This window comes from Perca flavescens, chromosome 8 (assembly GCF_004354835.1).
Source record: "Perca flavescens isolate YP-PL-M2 chromosome 8, PFLA_1.0, whole genome shotgun sequence".
NCBI lineage: Eukaryota > Metazoa > Chordata > Actinopteri > Perciformes > Percidae > Perca > Perca flavescens.
The window spans coordinates 14,778,710-14,790,814 of record NC_041338.1 but is presented as its reverse complement, the minus strand read 5'-3'; the positions used below and the strand labels follow the sequence as shown (position 1 = coordinate 14,790,814).

Sequence of the window (12,105 nt, the reverse complement as noted above, 5' to 3'; positions counted from 1 at the left end):
CAGTTCCACAGACAGCCAGAGGTGCTTTCAAAGGCAGATGGAAGTTTGTATCTGCATTTAGCCAGAGAAGATGATCTACCTTTCCAGCAAGAAAATGAAACCAACTGTTAGTTTTTTTGTGGGATTTGACAGTAACGTTCGACTGTTGGTGTGTTGATGAAGTGTTAAATCCTGTGTACAGTGTCAGATGGTATCCATTGATTATTTCATTGTTAATTAATTAATTAATTAATTAATAATTCCAGACAAATAACAAGATTCTGTATAAAAGCAAGCACCTGATAAAAACGTATTGACTGTGTTTGGTGTGAATGAGTTTTTTCTTCTTTTTTCATTTTTAAATATGTTTTTCACAAGAACATAACCGACTAATTTGGTATTAGAATGCCTGTGTGTTCAACAACTTTACAAGCAGCTCATAAAACTGTACCTAACTGCACCCAAAGGCATTTGTTGTTCTTACCCACAAACATTTTGGACTTTTGACCAGTGAAGAGAAAGGTTAATCATTTGAAGAACACACACATAGCCAGGTGCAGTCCAATAAATCATGATATATTATAGAGTGTGGTTTATTTAATTTTGACAGAGAATATAGAACATAAATTCTGACAACTCTTCAGTTAAGCTGCAAAGCTACTGCCCGCAAAAGCTACTATTTTTAAAAATATTTGTGACTTATTTCGTAGTGATTTAGTGTGGACGCATAAATTAAAATCTAAATGAATCACGACTTCGAGTCAAAAATAAGACTAATTGGCATAGCCTAACCTTGTGAAAAATTACAGATTCATTCTGGTATTGTAAATAGTATAAATATTCAACAAATGTGTGCGTAATTATTGTGGGAAACAGTTTCAAATGAATTATCAACCATGTATTATGTATCATTACTAAGTACACTTTGGATTTTGCCCTAACATATATACAGTATTATTATTATTATTATGTGTGATGGAAACTCACGGAGACCAAGCCTTGGGAACTCTACTGCTGACGTCACATGAGGACCGGAAGCAGTACGGTGGAATGCCGGAAATTCCTTTTGTTGACCATCGGATGTTTGTTTTTCGGCATTTTTGAGTTCTATTAATTCACTGTTTTTCTATTCTTACTTAATGGGTTGGATCGTGGCGCGTTAACAACTGATACAATAACATTACCCGTGTTAGACAAGAGGGTTTTATATAGACATTGCATTATTGTCTTAATTGTTGTCGGGCCCGAGGCTGGGCTAACTTTAGCCTAGCATTCAGTCCTGCTAGCTAGCGTTAGCTTGTGTTAGCTGTCAGTCTTGCTGGCTTAAAAGCCAGCCGTTCGCTCACTTAATAACTCATTAGTAAGAACGGTGAAAACAAAAACTCTAAAACCATGGCAGTTGTCAACGAAGGTGCCCTTAAGAAAATGCTGAAGGTAATTGTTGCGGCACTTGCTGGCCAAGAGTAGGACGTTAGCACGTCAACGTTAGCTAATGTTACCGATACCAAACATGACACTCTCGGTTAAGATTAGCAGTAATTGTAAAGCTTAATAAACGGCCCGATTTGCCTTCAAGTTTTGTACCGTAAACATTTGGTTTTGTTATAAAGGATCACTATTGTGATACGTTGATTTGAGATTCGTCGTACACATCTTTGTGTTACAATATAGCATAGCCACCTAGCTAACATCACTAATACGTTAACTATAAACATGTTTTTAAGCCATCATTCCTTGTGGTGTATATGGCAGTTAAAATTTCGTTTGTACAACAATGATCCCACATACTAATGAGTATTTTTCGACGGTTGCTATCTTAATGAAGAAAAGATTATTTGTAACTTTACTTATTAAGTATTAATAATGTATCACAGATATTTTTTATCATATATAAGTACAGGCTTATTGATAATTCAGTTCGTAATTTAAATTAGATTTACAGGTTAAATATAAGCATTGTGTGTACTTTCCAATTGAGTTTTTAGTTTGATGGTAAGGCTATAATGTTTTTACATTCCAACCAGACATTGTGCCTTTAAGGATTATTTTATTTGCAAACAGACAGGAAGTAAACAACTGCAAACTGGGCTATGCCAAAATTATTTCCTAAGTAAATAACTTAGTTTATTGGTTGTGTTAGCTCTGTCTGAGTGGTATACCTGAGTATAAGCAATTATGTCTAAGCTTTCAATATACATACCTTTTTCCCCTCATCTTTCATCTTGTGTTGTCCAGCAATACAAATACAGAGATCTGACTGTTCGTGAGATAACCAATGTCATCTCCCAGTACAAGGACTTGAAGCCGCTTATGGATGCTTACGGTAAATTAAATCCTACTGATCTCCTTTTTTTAACTGTCCGTCTGTCTGGTCTTGTATATATTGTTTGTTTGTATGATGGTAAATATCCAAGTTGTTTTGCTAGTTGACATGAGATCTTTTTCTATTTCAGTGTTTAATGATGGCTCCACAAGAGACCTGATGAGCTTAACCGGAACTGTCCCAGTGAGCTACAGAGGTAATACATGTTTGCCTTGCTCTCTAAAGAACAGTTTATTTCTAAATAAAAAAAACAACCCTATTACACATTGTTCATTTGTAGAATCTGAAAGAGTGGGGCATAGAATGTTCAGTGTAATTTTCTGTTTAGTTTTGCTTATTTGCTCACCTACTCTTTCTCTCTTGTGAGCTCACGCTAGCGTGCTCTATTTATCCTGCACTTTTTGGAAACAAACTTGTCATCTGTAGGATCAAGTAGAGTAAGTAGCAAATGGGCAAATTCCTCTTTGTGTCAATTGAGGCAAGAATCCGTCTGAACCAAAACACATACAATTTCAGAACAAGAATGTGCATCTGCAAACAAACTGTATCTTGTATAGTGTTACTCCATGTCCTTGATCCGCCAGATGTCCTACTGTTCTGGTATCATGGATTAAATTACATTCAGGAAGTGGAACACAACACAGAACATTTTATTGTGAGCTTCAGGCCAAACCCAAAGTTTCTCAAGTCTGGGATTTGGATTACATTGCAGTCTTGCTTAATATCAAGACAAGGTTGCAGGATATTTTAGACTGTAAAATGTAAATTTGTTTGTTGTACAGTACATCATAATTGTTTACTTCATGTAGAGGTCCCCATTGATCCTGAAAACAGAATACTGAAAATAAGAAAGGTTGTCAAGTGTAAATGGTGGGGTGATGAGAATGTTGAGTGACTTAAAAACATAACATATATTCACATTATAACATAGTATGTGTTTCCTGTAGGCAATATCTACAACATCCCAGTGTGTCTGTGGTTGCTGGACACATATCCCTACAACCCTCCCATATGTTTTGTCAAACCTACCAGTGCCATGATGATCAAAACTGGCAAGCACATCGATGCCAACGGCAAGATCTACCTGCCTTATCTACATGAGTGGAAGCATGTAAGTGTGAGGTCTTCAGTCAATGTTTTTAATTATAGACTGTTTACTTAGGCAATGACTGTGAAATGTTTAAAATGTAAAAACATTGATTTGAAAATGAATGATAAATAAGCAATACAAACGCTTTGGGTAATGCTGGTATTGAGGATTTAAGGTTTCACTGCAGCAGTGACAATTTTTGAAATCTATAGAGGGAGCCTCCAGCATACAACACTACTTACAGTATACCAGTAAGTTAAAACTGTAGCTCCCTGGAATAGTTTGATGTTTATGACTACCAGTCAGTCAGCACAAAATGGCGCAATCATGCGCGCCACAATGGTACCTGTAGTCTGTGGCTGTAGTCAGATATTTCAACAGTGGCTTGCCTGTTGATAATTTGAAATAGCATTCTGCAATGGTGGTCTTGTTTAATAAAAAATGCCCTTCACTGACTGTCTTACAGCCTCAGTCCGACCTGTATGGTCTGATTCAGGTGATGATTGTGGTTTTTGGAGAGGAGCCTCCTGTGTTTTCTCGCCCCACCACACAAGCCCCCTACCAAGCGTTCCAAGCAGCTGGACCTCCTAACTGTGAGTGACATCATTTTTTGTTGTAAGCAGGGTAATCTAAGTGGCCATGGCATTGTCTAATAGTGTCAGATTTACAAGATGATCCACAGAGAGAGTTTTTATACAAAGTGATATGCTGCTAATAGAAGTATTTACAAAGTACACACCTCTCTATACACTGAAAGGTGTTTTTATTATTTTGGGCCACCCCATTTATAGCATTGATGTTAGTCTAAATATTAGAACCACCTCTGAGTAAAAAAAACAATAAAATTCATAATTACTAAAAAGTACAGCTTCCAAAATATCCATAAAGTTGAAACATAAGTTTCAGGAAGGTAGGATGAATTGCTTAAACTGCTTTAGATTAAGGTAGGTGTAGCTAGGAAAGTGCAGAGTGTGTTTAGTATATCCCAATAAATAGAATAAATACAAATTTTCTTCTGATTGTTCTTTAAAGTTGTGTTTTGCAATGCTGTTGCCATACATTCACTGTTGACTAGGGCTGGGCATCGTTCAAAATCTTTCGATCCGGTGCCAATTTCAATACCATATGTTTTAAAATCCATTTCAACATCAACAAAAATCCATTAAACACAAAACTTTTATTTTCCACATTAATTGTGAATCAAAACAGTTATCAAAATTAAAAAAGAATTCTGGTAACACTGCTCACTCAGAGTAACATTAATAACACTGGTTGTGCTTTTGGATAGGAGTGCACCAGTCAGATACTCAGGATTGGTATCAATCTGAACTTGGCCAAAATTAACAAAAAAAAGGAAAATCTTTTTGCCACAACATGAATATATTATAAATAAACAAATGACATTGTGTACAGCCTAATATTGAACTAACTAAAATACAAAGAAATGTAAACAAGAAAGACTTTTTTAGTGCAAACTGCACAATGACACAAACCTTAAACTATAAACTTGGTGACTGCCCTGTTGTCAACATTAAACTAATGGAGAGCTAACTTAAGTGCAAAGGAATGTAATTGAATTGCCTTGTTGCTGAAAGGTGCTGTAGAAATAAGTTGCCTTGCCTTACAACCTCAGCTTGTCAGTCAGTCACCAGGGCATAGAAACCACTGTTGTGCCTGCTTGTGTCAGAGGAAGTGTAACATCAACAGCACCGCAACCGCTTTCGCCTCTCCATTAATATCATATCGCAGCAAACGCTGTCTGTGTGAATGTTTTTTTAATTTAATTAATTACGTACCCATAGTAGTTTCTCATTGTAAAATCAATGATGTGTGGGATTATGTCAGGGAACATTTTCATACTGCGGCAGTGGTTTAGCTAGTTTCACATCAGAATGTCAGTAATCCTCTTCAATATATCGTCATAGTGCAAGGTTTATATTATTTCTGATGTATATTGTTGCACTTGCCCTATTATCACATCATGGTTTAAGCGATGCATTTATCAAGCACTAGATGGAGCTCAGATACCACTACAGCACACCTTGGAAAAATGAGAGTGAATGTGTCCTTGTGAGAATGAAAGAGATAAAGAATATTTTCACCTGTATGTCCTTGGATCTGATTGTTTCACTATCTCTCTCTACCTCAGCTTCCTATATGCCTGGCATGCCTGTGGTCTCACCCTACGGCCCAAATCCTAACCCAGGGTAAGATGTTTGTCAAGCAGTTCTCAAACCTCTCCCCCCAGCTAACTCGCATATGCTGTATCTCCCAACAAACTTGTCCCGGCATGTTTATCTTTGTGGTGTGTTCAGCAGTATATCACAAAGAAAGCCTTTTTTTTTTTTTTTTTTTTTTAGTGAAACACTGTACACGTGGTTTAGTTACATTAATAGCTAAACGTTAAAGATCAATTTCTGAATTAAAAAAAAAAAAATGGAAAATACAAAGAATTAGCTATTTTTTCACCATTTATTTATTTGCAGTGGCTACCCAGCATACCAATACCCAGGGGGCAACTCTTACCCAGCCACTGCTGGACCTGCACACTACCCCAACCAGACTCCAGTTTCCACAGTGGGTATGTATCACATTTAGTCTCTCAGGAGCTTTATTTCTCTTTCTCATGGGTACATTTTAAAGTTTAAAATTAGCACAGGTTTGAAATGGTTTTACAAACTGCAGCAAAGTACAGCAAGATACAGATGAGTATGACCAGTCAGAAACTGCTATTGTCTCCACTTTTCCATTTACGTTTCTCTTTTGTCTTAAAGGGTAACTACTGTTTTTTCAACCTGGACCCTATTTTCCTATGTTTTTGTGTCTAAGTGACTGATGGGAACAACAATCTTTGACATTGGTCCAGTATTAAGCAAGATCGCTACAGTCAGCAGCGGCGAAACAAGCTACAGTGTAAGTTAATAGGGCTATTGTCCAGCTTGTATTTAACTTCACAAAAGTGCTCGTTTTGCCATTGACAGGCTCCGATTAATATTCTAAGTGTCTGACAACATTATGGAAAGGATCCCTTCAGATATAGACCTTTAAAACCTCTTTTAGACTAGGGCTGCAACTAACGATTATTTTCATAGTCGATTAATCTGTTGATTATTTTCTCGATTATTTGATTAGTTGTTTGGTCTATAAAATGTCAGAAAATGGGGAAAAATGTGGATCAGTGTTTCCCAAAAGCCCAAGATGACATCCTCAAATGTCTTGTTTTGTCCACAACTCAAAGATATTCAGTTTACTGTCACAGAGGAGAGAAGAAACTAGAAAATATTCACATTTAAGAAGCTGGGATAAAATAATTTTTACTTTTGTCTTAAAAAATTACTCAAACCGACTAACCGATTATCAAAATAGTTGCCGATTAATTTAAGAGTTGACAAATAATCGATTAATCTTTGCAGCTCTATTTGAAACCTTTCTGTTGAACCAGAAACTGCTCTGAAGTCCCTAGCGCTAAACTTACCAAACTCCATTTAAGAAAGCAATACTTTAAGCGTGTATAGAGCCAACATATTTTCACATGTAAATCGGTAAACTGTTTTTTTCAACCAAAACTAGAGTTGTGATGGTTGGAAAAGTGGAAAGACGACCCAAAACGGCTTTTCATAGTTTTATTTTGTTTCTGTCGACTTTGAATGAAGTTTATTTTACGATGCTAAAATTACTGTTTATTTACATGGAGTCTGGTGGGTTTAGCGAACACAATTTCGCCCATGTTTTTATGTTTAAAAAAAAAGGATCTTACTCTTTACAGGAAGGTTGACCTCCTTAGAAATCCTTTCCATAATGTTGTCAGACACTTAGAATATTAATCGGAGCCTGTCAGTGGCAAAATAAGCACTTTTGTGAAGGTCAATACAAGTTGGACAATAGCCCTATTAACTTATATTGTAGCTTGTTTCGCTGCTGCAGACTGCAGCGATCTTTCTTAATACTGGACCAATGTCAAAGATTGTTATTCTCATCAGTGAAAATAACGGTAATTACCCTTTAATATTACAATACAAGGATTCAATACTTAACTCACCTCTGAAAAAACAATATGTGTCCTCCTTTCCATGACTAGTTAACTCTGAATGAAGACACTTGACCTTTTTGACTCAAACTCTCTTGCCCTCTGCGACTTCAGTGGCGCGCTGAGCCGCCAGTGAAAGGTCGTTCGTGTAACTAGAGTGGGGAGCATTAAAGGCCAAAGGGTAGGATGGATCTGAAGGGAAAGGCACAGCCCCCCTCAAGCCATCACACCCTACACCTCAGACTCAGTGCTATACTTAGGATTGGAACATTAACTCCGCACAAAGACAGACCTGTGGTCAGAGGCCCCATCTGCTGCCACAGCATCAGTTAGCGGCACAGCACTGAAATGCTGGTCAAGGATCAGCATGCAGGAGGAGCTTTAGCTGTCTCCTATATTTAGTAAAGGAAAGAGACATGAGTTTGCCCGTAGACTACTCAGATCTCAGAGCTGAATCAACTCTGACATTTGGAGTGCTGACTCCAGACTGCACATAAGGTGGTCTTGACTAAAGTCATCCATCAGTGCATGTACACCTACATAACCTGGTATTTGTCAGCTTTTGAGGCTTCAGTTTGTGCTTGTGTTTTATTGAGTGAAATGTCTGATATTTTATCATTTTGGTCATTCTCATCTTGTGTACATACACGTGGGAACAAAATATTAGAAAAACCTGAAGCATACAATTATACTTCCTTTGTGAGCACTCCCTTTGTGAACCTTTATTTAACTATTTTAAAACCTGTCACTGTTACACAATCCCCACAGACCACAGCCATAAAGTTTACAAAGGTAGTATAATATAATATATAAGGGTCTTCAATAATTCCATGTACCATTAGCATCCTACTTGGGTTTTCACAACAACCTACTGTGCAGGGGCACTCTGACACTTGTCATTTTGGATATTAGTCAAGCTATCACCTAAATGAATGAGCATCTGATGTCATTCTACTTCCGTTTTCCTGTTGGACATGGAAACCGAGCACTGCTGTGGTGCTTTATTTCTAATGTGAGAACAAGGGGGGTAACGCTACACAGAAGTCACAGTTCAATGCAAGTTTAGTACAGCTGTTATAAATGGTAGCATTTTGCCCACTTGCACTTTTTGGTAAACTATATTCATTATAAACAATTAAAAACATTTTTAAACACTTCGGTATTACACTGTACAAACACTTTCCCAAAAGGCAGCCGGTCACAATAGGATTTGAATCTCTGAAAATCATATCTAATGCTATGAAAAATGGCATTAAAAAATAAAAATAGCGGTGGAGCAACGGCGACACACTATAGCGGACTTTGGCGTTTCACTTGTGCTCGCTATAGTGTGACTGACTCGCGCTGCGATCCCCTTCCGTTGCTGACAGTGTACAGCTTAAAAGTTTCTGGGCGGAACTTGCACTTGTGAAATTTGGTTCAGCTTTACATGCATCAATCTGCTGTGTATTCTGCATGCACCGAACCGTGCCCCTCCGCAACATACGAATACACAAACCGTTACAGCCCTAGTGAGAACACAGAATTACAGCTATCTGGATAAAAAAAAAAACAGGTATATGAATGTATGTTCCTTCTAAACTGGCTTCATCTTACCAATCTTCTTACTCAACAAACTGATCCGCAAGGCCAGTGATGTTGTTGTTGGGGTGGAGCTGGACTCTTAAAAGACAGTGTCAGAGAGGGTGATGCTGTCCAAAATACATTCCATCCTGCTGGTTAGTCTTAGGAGCACCTTCAGCGACAGACTCAGGCACCCACGATGCACCACAGAATGCCACAGGAGGACGTTCCTGCCTGTGGCCACCAAACTATACAACTCCTTCCTCTGACTGTTACAAACTGCTCTCACAGCACATATTTCCACATCCCATCTTAATATTATGGACAGTTATGTACAATAGCTGCTTGGTGCAATAATGTATCAGTTTCATGTGCAATATCTGTTATTTATTCACTGCTGCTACTTATATTCACACTGTACTTATTTATGTTAGTACTGTATTGATGTTGACACTGTACTTTATGTTCAGACTGGATTACAATAGAATTTGTACAATCCATTGTTTAAAAAAACAATACGTTTTAATCTCGCTTTACTTTTTAACCTAATCTCACTTTACTTTTACTTAACGTTTTTATTTCTTGTTGTAGCTGTGTTACTTTATACATTATAAAAATGTATTGACTCGCTCTTTTCTTTCTCTTATGTTACCTTGAATTTGACCGTGAGCAACTGCAACTAAGCAATTTGGATCAATAACATATTCTGATTAAGATGGTCAGTTAATTCTAAAAAAAAACACACAGTATAGTAAGTCCAACACTGAAACATTGTACCTTGTTCAGGGTAGAATATAGTATTTTTTATTAAGTTATTTTCTGTTATGTCTGTTCACTGTCTCACGTCCCCTCTAAATCTTTTCCTTTGAAGGCCCAAGCAGAGATGGCACCATTGGCGAGGACACCATCCGCGCATCTCTGATCTCAGCTGTGAGCGACAAGCTTCGCTGGAGGATGAAGGAGGAGATGGACAGAGCTCAGGCGGAGCTGGACGCCCTGAAGCGAACCGAGGAGGACCTGAAGAAAGGACATCAGAAGCTGGAGGAGATGGTCTCAAGGCTGGACCAGGAAGTGGTGAGAGATCCTCCACTTTTTTTGAATGTTACATAATGTTATGTTACATAATTTTTTTTTGTTCCCTCTGCTTTTCTTTCTGCAATACCAAAAATGATATGGTTGTAATTATTACGTTTCTACCAGTCTGAGGTCGACCGGAATATCGAGCTGCTGAAGAGAAAGGATGAGGAGCTGAGTGAGGCCTTGGAGAAGATGGAGAACCAGTCCGAGAACAACGACATCGACGACGTCATCGTGCCGACAGCTCCGCTGTACAAACAGATCCTGAACCTGTATGCCGAAGAAAATGCAATTGAGGACACCATCTTCTACCTGGGAGAGGCCCTCCGCAGGGGCGTCATAGACCTGGAGGTTTTTCTCAAGGTGACCACGTCAACGCATCTACAACTTACGCATAACATGACGTCTGCTCAGCCTGCACACTGAAAGCTCGTAGCAGAGCAGCAGCGTAGGGCTGGGCGATATGGAGAAAATCAAATATCCCGATATTTTTGACCAAATACCTTGATATCGATACCGCAACGATATTGTATTGTTGACTATTGGTGCTTTCAAAAAATATTTACTCAATGAGATTTTTGATAAATAATCATCAGTAATGTGGATATAATGACTAAGTGGGTAAAGGCAAATAATAGAACAGTTGTAACAGTCTGGTAAGTTCAGAAAATGACATCACTTTACTGTAATGCAGCCTTTAAAACCAGGAAACGACACCACTTATGCCATATTACGATATCCAAAATCTAAGACGATATCTAGTCGTGATATCACGATATCGATATAATATCGATATATTGCCCAGCTCTACATCAGCGTCAGTCTTTGGTCTGTGTCTACACAGGATGCGTTCAGGCACGGTATTGAGTGTAGTTTGCACGCTTTTTTGGCAGCGTTCAGGTCCCAACAACCCACACAATCACAGTAATTTTGTACTTAAAACAGAAGAAAATAGACTTGAAGCATAAAGAATATGCTTTGGGTTGCACTTTTACACACATACAGCACAAGACAACTGTGAGGCATTATGCAGCCTGTGTAGATGGTTGTATGTATATTGATTAAAATAGAAGCTCCTTGGCTGAAACACCTCCTGTGTAGCTACTCCTTAAGAGAAACCGACCCACACACACTTGAGTCCTCTGTTTAACTATGACTGGTACTGTTTTTTTGTTACAGCATGTACGCCTGCTGTCCAGGAAGCAGTTCCAGCTTCGTGCCCTCATGCAGAAAGCCCGCAAGACTGCTGGCCTTAGTGACCTCTACTGACCCACCACGGACTATCAGGGAAGCTTTATCTTCATATCTTCATGCTCTCTCACTCTCTCTTCTTCCTCCTCTGTTTTATAATCGTTTTAATGTCCTCTTGTAGCTGTCCTCGTTTTTGTTTTTATTTTAAATCTCTATACAGTCTGTTCTTGTGAGACCGAAATCTGAACGGCAACAACCGAGAACAATTTAAAAATGCAACATTTACGAAAAACTGGATTGACCTACGTGGCCACGGTTCTCGTAGGACATCATTTGTGTTTTGATCTGACCAAAAAAAAAAAAATCTTTTGAGATCATTATGCATTAACAGCCATAACCCATTTGCAAGACATGACACCATTACTTCTGTGCACCAATATATTAAATAAAAACCATTTCAACTACATTGTGAACCAGGTACTGCGGTTGACACAAAAACCTGCTTAACACACATGCCATATTGGTAAAAGTGACCTGGGAGCCTGTTCAGTGTTTGCGGTGTAGCCGGACTGGCGTACCGTGAATGAACGTGTCGACCTGTATACAGTATGTGTGCTGTGCAGGGTAGCCCACAGGTTCTGGCCGCAACCCATTTGCCAGACAAAGTCATTTGGCTAGTAAGCACAAATTGTTAGGGGCTAGTCAAGAGGGGCTTTGTAGAGAGCCCCATATGTCCAATCCCCTCATAATGAAAAGGTTTGGCTCTGATATAAATACCCAGGCCAACATTTCTGGAAGGACGGGGGGTGGAGTCAAAGGGGATCACCTTTCATACAGTTAGAGGTGATGATGGAC

At 38.5% G+C, this 12,105-nt stretch overlaps 1 protein-coding gene across 1 annotated transcript; it reads left to right on the top strand.

Moving 5' to 3' along the window:
- The first annotated feature begins 978 nt into the window (after positions 1 to 978).
- tsg101a (tumor susceptibility 101a) lies at positions 979 to 11,658 on the top strand. Its single transcript, XM_028585583.1, has 10 exons — positions 979 to 1,413; positions 2,215 to 2,302; positions 2,433 to 2,498; positions 3,250 to 3,413; positions 3,859 to 3,985; positions 5,542 to 5,599; positions 5,879 to 5,973; positions 9,854 to 10,056; positions 10,183 to 10,422; positions 11,239 to 11,658. Exons 1-10 carry the CDS (start codon positions 1,372 to 1,374, stop codon positions 11,326 to 11,328), a joined length of 1,173 nt encoding a protein of 390 aa, XP_028441384.1. The 5' UTR covers positions 979 to 1,371; the 3' UTR covers positions 11,329 to 11,658.
- Positions 11,659 to 12,105: the final 447 nt, after the last annotated feature.